The 13,390-nt window shown below is 38.1% G+C and overlaps 2 protein-coding genes across 2 annotated transcripts; one reads left to right on the forward strand and one right to left on the reverse strand.

The window, feature by feature from the left end:
* Positions 1–321: 321 nt before the first annotated feature.
* batf2 (basic leucine zipper ATF-like transcription factor 2) lies at positions 322–3,646 on the reverse strand. Its single transcript, XM_060874531.1, has 3 exons — positions 3,203–3,646; positions 2,955–3,062; positions 322–1,075 (listed from the first exon to the last, which is right to left on the reverse strand). The coding sequence occupies exons 1-3, from the start codon at positions 3,281–3,283 to the stop codon at positions 764–766; spliced, it is 501 nt and encodes a 166-aa protein (XP_060730514.1). The 5' UTR covers positions 3,284–3,646; the 3' UTR covers positions 322–763.
* A 4,668-nt stretch (positions 3,647–8,314) lies between these two features.
* On the forward strand, positions 8,315–12,820 carry arl2 (ADP-ribosylation factor-like 2). The gene is made up of 5 exons (XM_060874532.1): positions 8,315–8,515; positions 8,640–8,750; positions 11,499–11,661; positions 11,773–11,853; positions 12,358–12,820. Exons 1-5 carry the CDS (start codon positions 8,451–8,453, stop codon positions 12,490–12,492), a joined length of 555 nt encoding a protein of 184 aa, XP_060730515.1. The 5' UTR covers positions 8,315–8,450; the 3' UTR covers positions 12,493–12,820.
* The last annotated feature ends 570 nt before the right edge of the window (positions 12,821–13,390 follow it).

The following is a 13,390-nucleotide window of genomic DNA, read 5'->3' on the forward strand; positions in this document are numbered from 1 at the left end:
ACAACACACACACACACACACACACACACACACACACACACACACACACACACACACACACACACACACACACACACACACACACACACACACACAAAACAGTAGCTCTATCAGTAAACAGTAAATATCAGATGCAGTACAGATGAAGGGAGCTGATCAAGTGCTGATCAGCCATGTCCCTGCCTTATGTTGACGCTCTGAGGAGCTTATCAGCCTCATCTTCAATCCTTCAGCCATCTCTCCTCAGTAATCAACAATGCACACTTGATAAACACTACACACGTTTGCATTTGACATAGACACAAGAAATTGGACAAACTGTTTATATGACAAATATTTTACTTATAAATACAAACTCATCATTCAGGCTACATTCAGTGATTACATTTGAAGATTATATTTGCATTGGAATCACACACACACACACACACACACACACATACACTATATATTTATATATGCATATATAAACTGGAATGCAAATATACAAATCAACACACATTTTGTGTTAATGTTCCTTTTTTCACACAAATTAGCAGCAAATGGTTTGTAGACAAGTGAAATCATTATGGTGTACACATTTTTCATTCAGGTCATTACATACTACACTGAAAAACAGACTGTATTTATCAAATCTAAACATTAATTTGAATTTTAATAATATATCTTAGTACAACCCCACAGACTTCTAAAGACTATCACCCATTAGCAATGTGAAAGCTGGACAGAGGTGTTAGAAGAAAGAACATTTTCCTTTTTTTTTTCAAAATGGTGGTAATCTTATGTCAAAGTCCCATGGCACCCAGTCAGTCCTGTTCAGGAGCTCAGCAAGCGAGACGTCCGGTGCAGCTGGATCATGTGTTGGAAAAGCAGGCTCTTCACCAGTCTTCGGGTTATTAAAGAACTGGTGCGAGTTTGAGGTAGACATGTGCGGTATGGAAGGTCCAGACCAACATGATAGTGTACAGTGTGGTTCATGTTCTTTTAAGGCTGTAGTGTAGCACTGCATTTCCTTCTCCAGTTCAGAAATCTCTTTCAATAAGTTAGCGTTGGCCTGTTCCAGAGTTTGCATTTCCTGTTTAGAAAAAGCAAGAACTGAGTTCTAATGTGTTAAAACAAACACTGTACATTATCTTATATCTTACAAAATATTTGAATAACCTCACCAGACACTTTAATAGGAACATAATAAGGTTTCTCTTTAAGGATATTATCCAATCAGCCAATCATGTGGTAGCAGTGCAATGCATAAAATCATGCACATATTCATACCACATGTTTACATCAAATAAGGAAAATTAATCTAACTGTGGCCAGGTTTTTGGTGCTAGACAGGCCAGTTTAAACATTTAGAAACTGCTGATCTCCTTGATATCATCTCATAAAGATCTCATTGAGCTCCAGTACTGTCAGCCAGGAACAGGAATTTATATACTGAGGCTACAGTTTGTACAGGCACACCTAAAGAATGGGGGTTGTTTCTGTTCAAGTTTCTAGAATACTTAAATCAGCCTGTCTGGCACCAACATCCATGCCACAATCATTCACTGTGGTCACATTTTCCTCATTCTGATGTATGATGTGAATATTAACAGAATCTCTCAACCTGCATATTCATGATCTTATGCATTGCACTTACTGTGACTGTATAGTTGCATGAATGAGTACCTATTAAAGTGGCCACTTAAATTATGCAATATGTAAGTTCAATTATGCAATATATATTTCAGTGTGCAAAATGCACAAATTCTGTATGTTTTCATTGTTATTAATGGATTTTTGTTTTATAAATAATACAGGTTATGGCCACAATCCAGTATTTTGTAGCTATAACTGTATTTTTGTTATAATTAATAATACAGTTTATTATCTGCCTTTGAGCCAAAATGCAAAATTGCAATAAACTATGAAAAAAATTCCTCCTTTCACTACTGCTTCTTAGTTTCTTAAATCTGTCCAGCCTGAATTCCACTCTGACAGAAGAATCCTGTCTTAGGATTCTATAATGAAATTTCAAATCTACCCCAGCAAGAATATGTAATAAACCTTTAGTATGGGTTTTACTATGTGTAAAGTACACATTTTGTCTAGTGGTTAATGCTACTGTAAACATAAGGAGGCATAATAGCAAGGTCAACCACAAGGGAAAGTCCAAAGTTTGTACAGTTTCATAAGAGAAAGAGAAAGTGAAACTTAGTGTTCAATACTAAGACAGACTTAGTGTTGAAGTAAATAAAAGAAAAAAAAAGCCTAAAAAATTGCCAAAAAAAGAAATGAGAATTAAATTAAGCATTAAAAATAAAGTACACACTGTGTTTCTCAAAAGGGTTACAACTAACCATTGTAGCAATGCTTGAATGAGACATAAGTGACAAAGTGGCTAAGGAATCTGACCTATAACTGTTCTCTTAACAGACTGTGTTTCCAAGAAATGCCTGCCTGGGCAAGCATATTATCTCACACACACACACACACACACACACACACGTACACAGACACACACTCACACACACACACACACACACACACACACTATAAAAAGACATAAGAAATTAAAAGTTTTTCAAGCGAACACACATTTTCTGCAAGTTATACTGTAAACTCTACTGTATATAGTAACCTCACTCCTGTGCACCGATGCTAAGTATAATATACAACCACATACTTAAAAGTACTTCATTTTTCCAGGTCAAATAAATGTACAGTGTGCTCTTCAGTGTGTACAGAAAGGATAGAAATTAGAAGTTGACGGGTTAAGAGTTCAAATCCTCGAAGTACCCTTGAAGAGCCCTTTCTAATCTCCAATAAATGATCATGTCTTAAAAGGTGTTTGTTGGGCAAAAAGATGTGCATTATTGATATGCTGGACAGACATGGGCAAACAATTTTTGTGGTTATATTAATAAGGTAGCAGGATAAGGTAAAATGATCATGCATGGAAAAAGTGTACTGACTTCATGGAGCACATCTGCCCTCTCTGTCTGTTTTTTGCGACTCTTCCGAGCTGCATCTCTGTTCCTCTGTCGGCGCTGACAAACCCTCCCTCCTGCCTGATCTCTGCCCTGAACAATTGACCATACACACACACACAAATATATATGATATACACGTATATACACAATCTATTCATTCATAATTACATTCATGATATTTATTATTATAATAGAAAGATTACACTTCATACATGTAAATAAAGCATTACCCAGTTCTGTGGACTCTGAGAATCACTTCCAGAGAAAGAGCTTGTTTCTTCATCTGCCTTTTCCATGAGTGCAAATGGCATCTCGAGAGAACTGTTCCGTCTCCAGGCTTTTAAAAAACCAAGTTATTTATAGGACGTTTCCATGTTCCTCAGTCCAGTGAAGAAAAGTGAAGCTCCAATCTGTTGAACCCTTTAAATACTGATGTTCTTGTCTTTCTAAGAAAAAGAGTGGGCTTTAACTGATGTAACTGTGCGGAAGGACATTGGCCTGACTAAGCTAAACTGATGTGATCTCTGTCTTGGTTTATTATATAGTGACAGCTTGAAGTTCGGCCGCTTTCGCTTTCACATTATTTGAAACGGGCGCGTTCGCGGAGGTGGAGAGCGGAAGTCGGGGCACATTGCGCCAGGACGCTCTTCCCGTATATTTCACCCTTCCCGCTCTGATGTGCTTATTCACACACACACACACACCCACACACACACACACACACACACACACACATACACACAAATACTCCACTTACCACCCACACACATGCCTCAGTCTCATACGCTCTCAGCAAAACACAGTACAATATTAAAACTGCCCCAGTCGCCCCAGTAGGCTATCTTTTCAAACTCGGAAGCAGATTCGGGTTTATTGGAAAAGTGTGGAGGAATTTGGTTCCAGCAGTGCGTGATCCAGCAGTGCGTGATCCAGCTGTGCGTGATCCAGCTGTGCGTGCTCCAGAGGTGCGTGTCGTGTACATCTAAAGCTCTACTGAAGGTTCAGTACCTGAAAACTTTGCCACATTATAGTCACGTTCCCATTCCCAAAATACATACTAAAGGTACAAGACATATCAACCCAGACACAAAGAAAAATACAGTTGCCATTTTCCTGCTAATCCGAATAGAGAAAATAACAGAAATGGACAACGTTATATCACACCTTGTTGAGCAGATTTATAATAATACATTTCCACGAAATATAATCTTTGCTTTGTCGGTGCAAAAGTAGTGGTTTTAACTAATACATTATAAGCTACAGTCAGTCTTGAAAGGCAAGATTGTTAACCATCTGTCCGGGAAAACAGTGTAGTGTGAGAGGAAGCTACATGGTGGTTTACTGTAAACTCCAAACTCCAGCACATGGGGGTGTTAAACTAAACATAGAGCTCAAATAAACTCTATAAATGTAAATGTCTTCTTCTTTAATCCTGTTTATCACTAGATGGTAGTGAATTCCGTGTCCACTTACACATCTGACCACATAATACACGGATATTTCATATTTAAGTTCTATTATTTAAGAAAAGGTCTATTATTCAGTGCTGAGATTGGAAGGACTGAGTCATTTTTCCTGCTTGCATCACCATAACATCTGGGATCATTCCAGGTCCCTTGGTGGAAATTCCCGACTGATTATGAACAATCCTGAATCAGAAAGCACATATGGAAGTTTTATTCACTGTTTAAAAACCTACGTATAGTGACTCATGGTCTGGGTTTCCAGGGCACGACGGTACATTTACATACACATTATATTTTCGGTGATGATGAAATTACATCGAAATTTCTTGGCGTTGATCCAAAAGGTGAAGGCGGCTGATGGGACGACGATGATGATGATGTTTATGTAGCAAACTTCTAAAGAAAAAGTTTTCACTTTACTTACTTATTTCACTTTATTGTTCACTATTTACATTTTATACTTTTTATTATTTTAATATTTTACTTTTCATTTATTTTATACTTTTTACATTTTATTATAATATTTTAATTATTTTATTGTTATTATTATTATTATTATTATTTATTATTCACTATTTACGTAATACACAATTTATACATTTCTAAGCCTACGATTGGCACAGATTCTATACTTAGACTATTCTTTTTAAATATATTAAAAAAAAATGCATAGAACCATTGTTGCTGTTTTAGGAACGTGACAAAACTTGCAACCTTTATCCTTAGAAGACAGCTGGAAATACTGAAAACCCATCATGTGCACTGTTATAATACACAATACAAATAGAATTTAATTGATAGAAGTCTTGCTCTGTGTGAGAGAAAAATAAGAAACACCTTCTGTCATTTCTAACTGTCTCTCTGAGTGATCATTTTACATGTAAATATATCAAAATCATATCACAGCAGTTGTCTTTAACTCATGATTATGGTGTTTGTACATGTAACATGTAACAACGTGTAAGTGGCTGCTGGTTAACGTGTAGTCTAACGTGCAGTCTAACGTGCAGTCTAACGTGTAGTCTAATGTGTAGTCTAATGTGTAGTCTAACGTGTAGTCTAACGTGTAGTCTAACGTGTAGTCTAATGTGTAGTCTAATGTGTAGTCTAATGTGTAGTCTAACGTGCAGTCTAATGTGTAGTCTAATGTGTAGTCTAACGTGCAGTCTAACGTGCAGTCTAACGTGTAGTCTAACGTGTAGTCTAATGTGTAGTCTAATGTGTAGTCTTAAAGGGGCTGCGTTTCAGTCATTATGAAATAGAATTATAAAATAGTGAATTTCAGCCGAATTCCCAATTTATTGGGAAATCGGATGAATTAAATTACAGTATGGGACCACATAGTAGGAGGGAAGCAAACAGCTGTAAAGTGTTGAAATTGGTAGAAGGTAAATACAATGCCATGAACTCATGAATATCCCAATACTCTTGTTAAGCCATCTGAAGATCCAAGTGCTCCTTCAGATCTTAACAAGATGTAACTTGTAAAGATGAGGTGCCAGATTTTGATCTTTTGATGTATTTTTTTGCCAGCGAACTATGTTTTATGGAGTAGCCAGCAACCAAAAGTCATCTCTGAACATTCCTGCTGTTCTTGGTAGTTTGTCTGGTCAGAGACATCACTGCTTGAGTAAGACTGGGACCCATGGTTTTCAAGGGTCCTGTATTAAAAAGCTGCCATTTTCAAGAATTCAGAAAGAGAAACCATTGCAATGGGATTTCAAGTCAAGTCAAGTCAAGTCAAGTCAAGAAGATTTTATTGTCTTTTCAACCATATAAAGCTGTCGCAGCACACAGTGAAATGAGACAACGGTTCTCCAGAATCATGGTGCTACATAAAACAAAGACAGAGCTATAAGGACTTAATAAGTAGTCTAGATACATAAAGTGCATCTGTGCAACCTGGTGCAAACAGTGCAGGACAAGACAAACAAGACAGTGCAGGAAAAGACAAACAAGACAGACAAGACAGTGCAGGACAAAAGACAGTGCAAACAAAAAATTACAGGACAATACAAAAAAGACAATACACAAAAGAAAATAAATAGAAACAGTGCCGAACAGTGTAAATAGTGTATGTTCCGACAATATTACGTGTGCAGAAATACTGGAATGAACACAGTGTTATAGCAGCAGTGACCTGAGATATTGTACAGGGTTGTGCAAAACAGCAATCAATCAGAATGTGCAAATAGCAAAAAAGTGTGCAAAAAACAGCATGTAAACAGGTTGATGGATATATATTGGAAGTGTGTGTATTTAGTGTAAATCTGTGTAGTCCATACTGTTGATGTGCATATGTGTGTTGTGCTCAGTACAGTTCAGTTATTAAGGAGTCTGATGGCTTGTGGAAAGAAACTGTTACACAGTCTGGTCGTGAAGGCCTGATTGCTTCGGTACCTTTTTCCAGACAGCAGTAGGGTGAAGTGTGTGTGTGAGGGGTGTGTGGGGTCATCCACAATGCTGTTGGCTTTGCAGATGCAGCATGTGGTGTAAATGATGAGGGAAGAGAGACTCCAAAAGGTCCATTCATTTGTGGGATGATCTATTCAAATTTCAATTCAAATTTATTTGTATAGCGCTTTTTACAATTGACATTGTCTCAAAACAGCTTTAGAGAACATAGAACAAAAGGTTAATATAAAGAATAATATAAAGATTAATAGAATACAAAATTCAAGATTAATATTAAATATATTTAAATGTGTTTGTATTTATCCTCAATTAGCAAGTCTGAGGTGACTCAGGCTGCAGTGGTGAGGAAAAACTCCCTTGATTGGTAAAGGAAGAAACCTTGAGAGGAACCAGACTCAAAGGGGAACCTCATCCTCATGTGGGTGACACTGGAGGGTGTGATTATAAATATACAGTCCGATAAATGTTGTATTGATGAGGAGGTTTTTGTCCTCAAAGACCACATGGAGTTGGCATCTCCTCTTTAGTATACGTAGAGCTGGTAAATCTCTAGATGCCTCAGGATCCTCACAGGGTCGGCCTCATCTCAGTGGAGGTCCAAAATCTTAATTTTTCTGGATTTTTCATCACAATTTCTGGATGCCTCGGGACAGGTAGAAAGAGAGAAGCAGTGGAGAGCAGCTGTTCATAACATTAGCAAGCACTAGATGATAATGTGCATTTGGTCAGATGCATTAGAGGTATTAGGATGTTCTGCACACCTTCTTCTTGAGGGTCATAATCAGACTTTAACCTTCATGCACTTTTCAGACACTTTGACTATTTTTATAGACTTTTCATGTCCAGGCTAAATAAATTCAAAGAAATCAAAGATCTACATTAAAAAGGTATCGCCTGGTTTTATGCATTCTGTATTTTTTTCAGTAAACATTAATGAAAAAAAAAATCAAATTCAAATTGTATGATTTGCCACATAGACAATGATACACAGTGACAAAAAAGAGTCGAAATAAAACTATTAAAAAAATGGAAGTTAAAATTAAATTATAACAGAATAAAAACTGAAATAAAATATAAAAAAGGATAGGGGAGAGAAAAATAAACAAATAGACACATAGTGTCGCTGTTTATGAATAAAAAATTATAAAAGTCTCTTGGAAATAATTGATAACTCCACTGTGATCTCAGGTGAAGTCTGATTACAGAATACTGACAAAAAAAACCCAACTAAGTCTGCTGAAGCTCTGAGCGCCTCCAGGTGGCGGTGTTGAGTCAAAAGTCTGAACATGCTGCGACAGTGCGGAAGTCTTTCTGTTCTTGACTGTGATTTGGACCAATCCCGTATTTAGACACGCCCTAAAGACCAGCTCTGATTGGTCCACTCGAGACATTGGGCGAGACCTACATCGCACGACCAATCAGTCGTGGTTTGTGTGACCAACAATTCGAGAACGTTGCCGTCACCAGCAGCAACACTTCCGGGTTTGAAGAACGAGGCTGTGTCGTGAAACAGTGATGCTTCTTTTAAAACAACAACTGTATCTGTGTTAGTGTAGAGATTTCAAGTGTATGGTATCTTTTATCGTTTTGTGTCATAATGGGTTTACTGACGATACTAAAGAAGCTGAAACATAAGGAGAGAGAGATGAGGCTACTGATGCTGTATCCTTTATTATCTGTAATTCATGTTGTTGTTGTTGTTGTTGTTGTTGTTGTTGTTGTTGTTGTTGTTGTTGTTGTTCAGCTGAAACCCTGCTCATCTCTGCTTCCTTAACCACTGGATTAGTGGCCTGGACAATGCAGGAAAAACAACAATACTGAAGAAATTTAATGGCGAAGATATCAGCACAATCTCTCCCACGTTAGGATTCAACATAAAGACACTAGAGCACAAAGGGTGAGTATGTAGAGGCTTGTTGGAAATACAGACACACTTTTATCCAGAGTGACGTAGAATTTCTACAACAGAGCAATTAAGGGGTTTAAAGGGCCTTGTTAAGGGACCCGAGCAGTGGCATCTTGGTGGACCTGGGATTCGAACTCATGACCTTCTGGTCAGTAATCCAACACCTTTAACCACTAGGCTGAGATGAAGTGTGTAATTGATTTGAAATCTTGTGAAATGTTTGTGAACTGAGCCCTAGATTCAGCTAAGAGTCAAGTCAAGAAGCTTTTATTGTCATTTCATCCATATAAAGCTGTTGCAGCACACAGTGAAGTGAGACAAGGTTTCTCCAGGATCATGGTGCTACATAGAACAAAGACAGAGCTATAAGGACTTAGTAAGTAAGTCCTAGATACATAAAGTGCATCTGTGCAACCTAGTGCAAACAGTGCAGGACAGGACAAACAAGACAGTGCAGGACAGGACAAACAAGACAGTGCAGGACAGGACAAACAAGACAGTGCAGGACAGGACAAACAAGACAGTGCAGGACAGGACAAACAAGACAGTGCAGGACAGGACAAACAAGACAGTGCAGGACAGGACAAACAAGACAGTGCAGGGGACAGGACAAACAAGACAGTCAAAAAGTCCATGAAATGTCATTTGAAGTAAAATCGCAAATCGTCATTTATAATGCTTATTGTCTATTAAAATAAGTACTAGATTGTACTATTTATATCATTTACATTTACATCATTTAGCAGACACACTTATCCAGAGCGACTTACATTTTTATCTCATTTTATACAACTGAGCAATTGAGGGTTAAAGAGCTTTGTTCAGGGGCCCAGCAGTGGCAGCTTGGTGGACCTGGGATTCAAACTCATGACCTTCCAATCAGTAGTCCAACACCTTATAATATACCCTATTATATATAATAACATCCACATAATGTATATAAAAATCAGTCTGGTAATCAGGAGTAGTGAAATTGATTTGACTTTACTGTTAAAGAAGTACCTGAATGCAAAAACATAGAGACCCTAGTTGGTAGACATGGAATACAATGGACACATTAATAGACAGAAAAAGAAACTATGAAACATGATCAACAGAAACACTAAATTTAATACATTCAGAAGCAAATGTTTCAATCTACACAGTCCAAGCTACATGCAACAAGACCCATACAGACCTATGCTGGTATGTCTGCTAAAACTACTAAACATGGCATGTTTCCAAATGCAATATCTTGTTCCCTCATTACATAAAGGAAAACTTCACCATGATCAATTTGCATGTAAATTCTTTGTCTTCAATGGTAGCTTTGCCATCTCACAATTCCAGGGTCTCTGGGTTGATCCTGAGCTCACGTTACTGTCTGTGTGAAGTATCACGGCTGCAGCCTGTGTCCATATAGATTTCCTTCCACTTTCCAAAAAGATGGCAGAAGGTGGATTGGTTATGCTAAATTCCCTTAGGGGTGAAGGAGTGTGTGCATTGTGTCTTGTGATGGACTAAAATCCTTTCTAGGGTGTGTTCCTACCTTACCTGGATTTTCCTGGGATAGACTCTGGGCCCACCTGACAATAATGTTGTTACTGAAGATCAATAAATGCAGTCTTTATATTTATTGCCCAAACCCTAACCCTGTTGGTTTATGGTTTTCCACAGTGCTGTTTGACTAACTGCTGATACACTGCAGCATTTCTTTAATCTATCCACTATCCTCCACATCTGCACAGTCTGCATAAACAGTTCCAAAGCTTCAACTGTCATGCTAATATCTCTGTCTGCAGCATTGTGTTTGTCACCTTGCAGATTGCCGACAAGTCAAGTCAAGTCCCTGCTGCAACAGCATCATGTAGATACATTGCTTTGTGGAGTAATGTTTGCTGACTTTACTACTTCTACACATCTCATTAAAATGAATGTCACTGGAAAAAGCGCACTGAGCACTTTATTACCGTGTGAATACTGGGTAGTGTCTTCCTTTGCTCTCAAAACAGCCTTGGTTTTTCATGGCATGAACTCCATAAGATTTTGGAAAGATCCATTTGGGATTCTGTTCCATGTTGACATGCATACATCACACAATTCCTGCAAATTTATCACATCCCAAATCCCAGATCTGCCACATCCCAAAAGTGTTCTATTGGATTCTGATCTGGTTACTGAGAAGACCACAAAGGAACACTGAGACGACTTTTTCTTCATGAAATGGTGCCTTTATTATGCTTGAAGTAGTCATTAGAAGATGGTCAATTGTGGCCATGAAGTGATGCACATAATCAGCAACAAGATTCAAATAGTCTGTAGTGTTCAAGTGATGATAGATCGGAACAGACCCCACTCTACTACACCTCCACCAGCCTGGGCTGTTGATATAAGGCAGGTCCATGAATTCACAACAAGTTCTGACTCTACCATCTGTGTGCCTTGGCAGAAATTAAGATTCATTATACCAGGCTACAGTTTTCTAATCTTCAACTTGCCCACTGTGCCTTCTGCAGCCTGTTTCTGTTCAGGGTCTGACATTCTGAGATGCTTTCTGCTCACCACAGTTATATAGATTGTACACAATGCAATGCATGTCTACTGAATGTAGGTGCACACGTGTTCCTTATAAAGTGCTTGGTCAGTGTATATAATGTGCTCCAGTATGGACTTTTTCTTTTAAAGCACTTGTTATACTCTTGAGAAATTGACCTTAATGGATCTTTTTGGGGTTTTGTTTTATTCCCCACATGAAAATAGGTTCAAGTTGAACATCTGGGATGTGGGGGGTCAGAAGTCACTGCGGTCGTACTGGAGGAATTATTTTGAGAGCACAGATGGACTGGTGTGGGTGGTGGACAGTGCAGACAGACTGAGACTGGAGGACTGTAGGAAGGAACTCAGTGCACTTTTACTGGAGGAGGTGAGAAAATTAACCCATTTGTTCCAAACATTTTTTTTAACTGCGTTCACAAGCACAGTTGTCTGCTTGTTTACCTTCTATTCTCTATACTTTATTAATTTCTATTAACAGAGACTTGCAGGAGCCACACTCCTAGTGTTTGCCAACAAACAGGATTTGCCTGGTGCTTTGTCTAAGGACGCCATCAGAGAGGTCAGTATTTCTTCGTTTATTTTATTTTTAAATAGGATTGCAGTAATTCAGTAGTAGACACTGCACTCCTCAGGTTAGTCTGGCCTAAATTAGCAATCTCCAGTCTTATTTAGAAAGGGCCGGTGTGAGTGCAGGTTTTCTTTCCAACCAAGCAGAAACCACATTTGCATATTGTATATAAAAAACAAAATCAGCTTATTAAGCAGATGGAATCAGATGTTGCTTTTGCTTGATTTGAATGAAACCCTTCATCTGTACCGGCCATATGCAGATAATATTGGACACTTAATTGCTGTGATGAAGGGATTCAGACAATGTTTTATTGAAACCATATTTGTCATTCATCTAGATTAGCTGTTCTTCCATTCCTACATGTATATATATTGTGTGAGAGAATATAAATATATATATTCACACATTATTTTAAACATATTGCCTGTCAAACACACTGACTTTTTTGTATAAAAGAAAAACTCATCTGAATAACACTTATTGCTTTGACAGACGCTGGCTCTGGATGAGATTAAGACACATCACTGGTGTATAGTTGGCTGCAGTGCAGTGACTGGAGCGAACCTCCTGACAGGTGTAGACTGGCTCCTGGATGACATTGCAGCTCGGATTTTTACAGCAGACTGAAAAAACAGCCCCGTTCACTATATAACTATAGAAAGTGTCAATTTCTGTGGTCATAACTTGTGCACTATGGTTTGCATGTTAATAGATTTCTTTTTGATTAACAGTGCAACCCCTTTGGTGCCTCTAACCCACATGAAGTTGAGCATCTATCACATTCAGAAATCAAATTGAGTTTTCAAATTGTGCTTTTCAGTATTTATGTTGAAATAGTCATGTTTACAGCAGTTAATGCTTAAACTGTTGCAGAAGGACAAAGTTTGCTGTTCATAAGCTTTCAGGTGTACTTGTATGTTTATCATTTCAAAATAAATTTTTGGAACACTCCCAAGTAGCTTTTTTATTTATATATAGATCTATATTCAGATCGGTCCAGAAAGATCATGATCTCTTTTCTAGAGCTCCCCCCCCCCCCTTCCCTCTCTCCTAGATCCCTTTTCCAGGTCCAGAGAAGGGGATCCAGGGACCCAAAAAAAAAACCACGGGGGGGTCTAGAAAAAGGGAGCTCTAGAGCAGTTGGGGGGGCTAGAGCTGAATCTAGAAAGATTTGGATGTGTATCAAGGGATTTTAAATGAAAAGCAGACATTTATTCATCTTCCACAATGGAACAACTAGTGCTGTATACACAAACTAAATATGTAGACAAATGTATTTATCAGAATAACTAAAACTAGCACATGCAGCTATATTAAAATCAACTGCAAATTTCAAAAAGTAACACCAACAGTGTTAAATTTGTGCCCATTACATACAGCTCACCCTCACACTCTGCATGTGACAAGGCAATTTTTCCCCAAGTTTAAAAATCCAGTGGTGAACTGGCAAGGCCACAGCCATTTACTAGATTTACCACCTCCTTTTCAGTTATGTGAATCCAGCTCCAAGGCAAAAAAAAAAAAA

Source organism: Tachysurus vachellii, chromosome 7 (genome assembly GCF_030014155.1).
Source record: "Tachysurus vachellii isolate PV-2020 chromosome 7, HZAU_Pvac_v1, whole genome shotgun sequence".
NCBI classification, from domain to species: domain Eukaryota; kingdom Metazoa; phylum Chordata; class Actinopteri; order Siluriformes; family Bagridae; genus Tachysurus; species Tachysurus vachellii.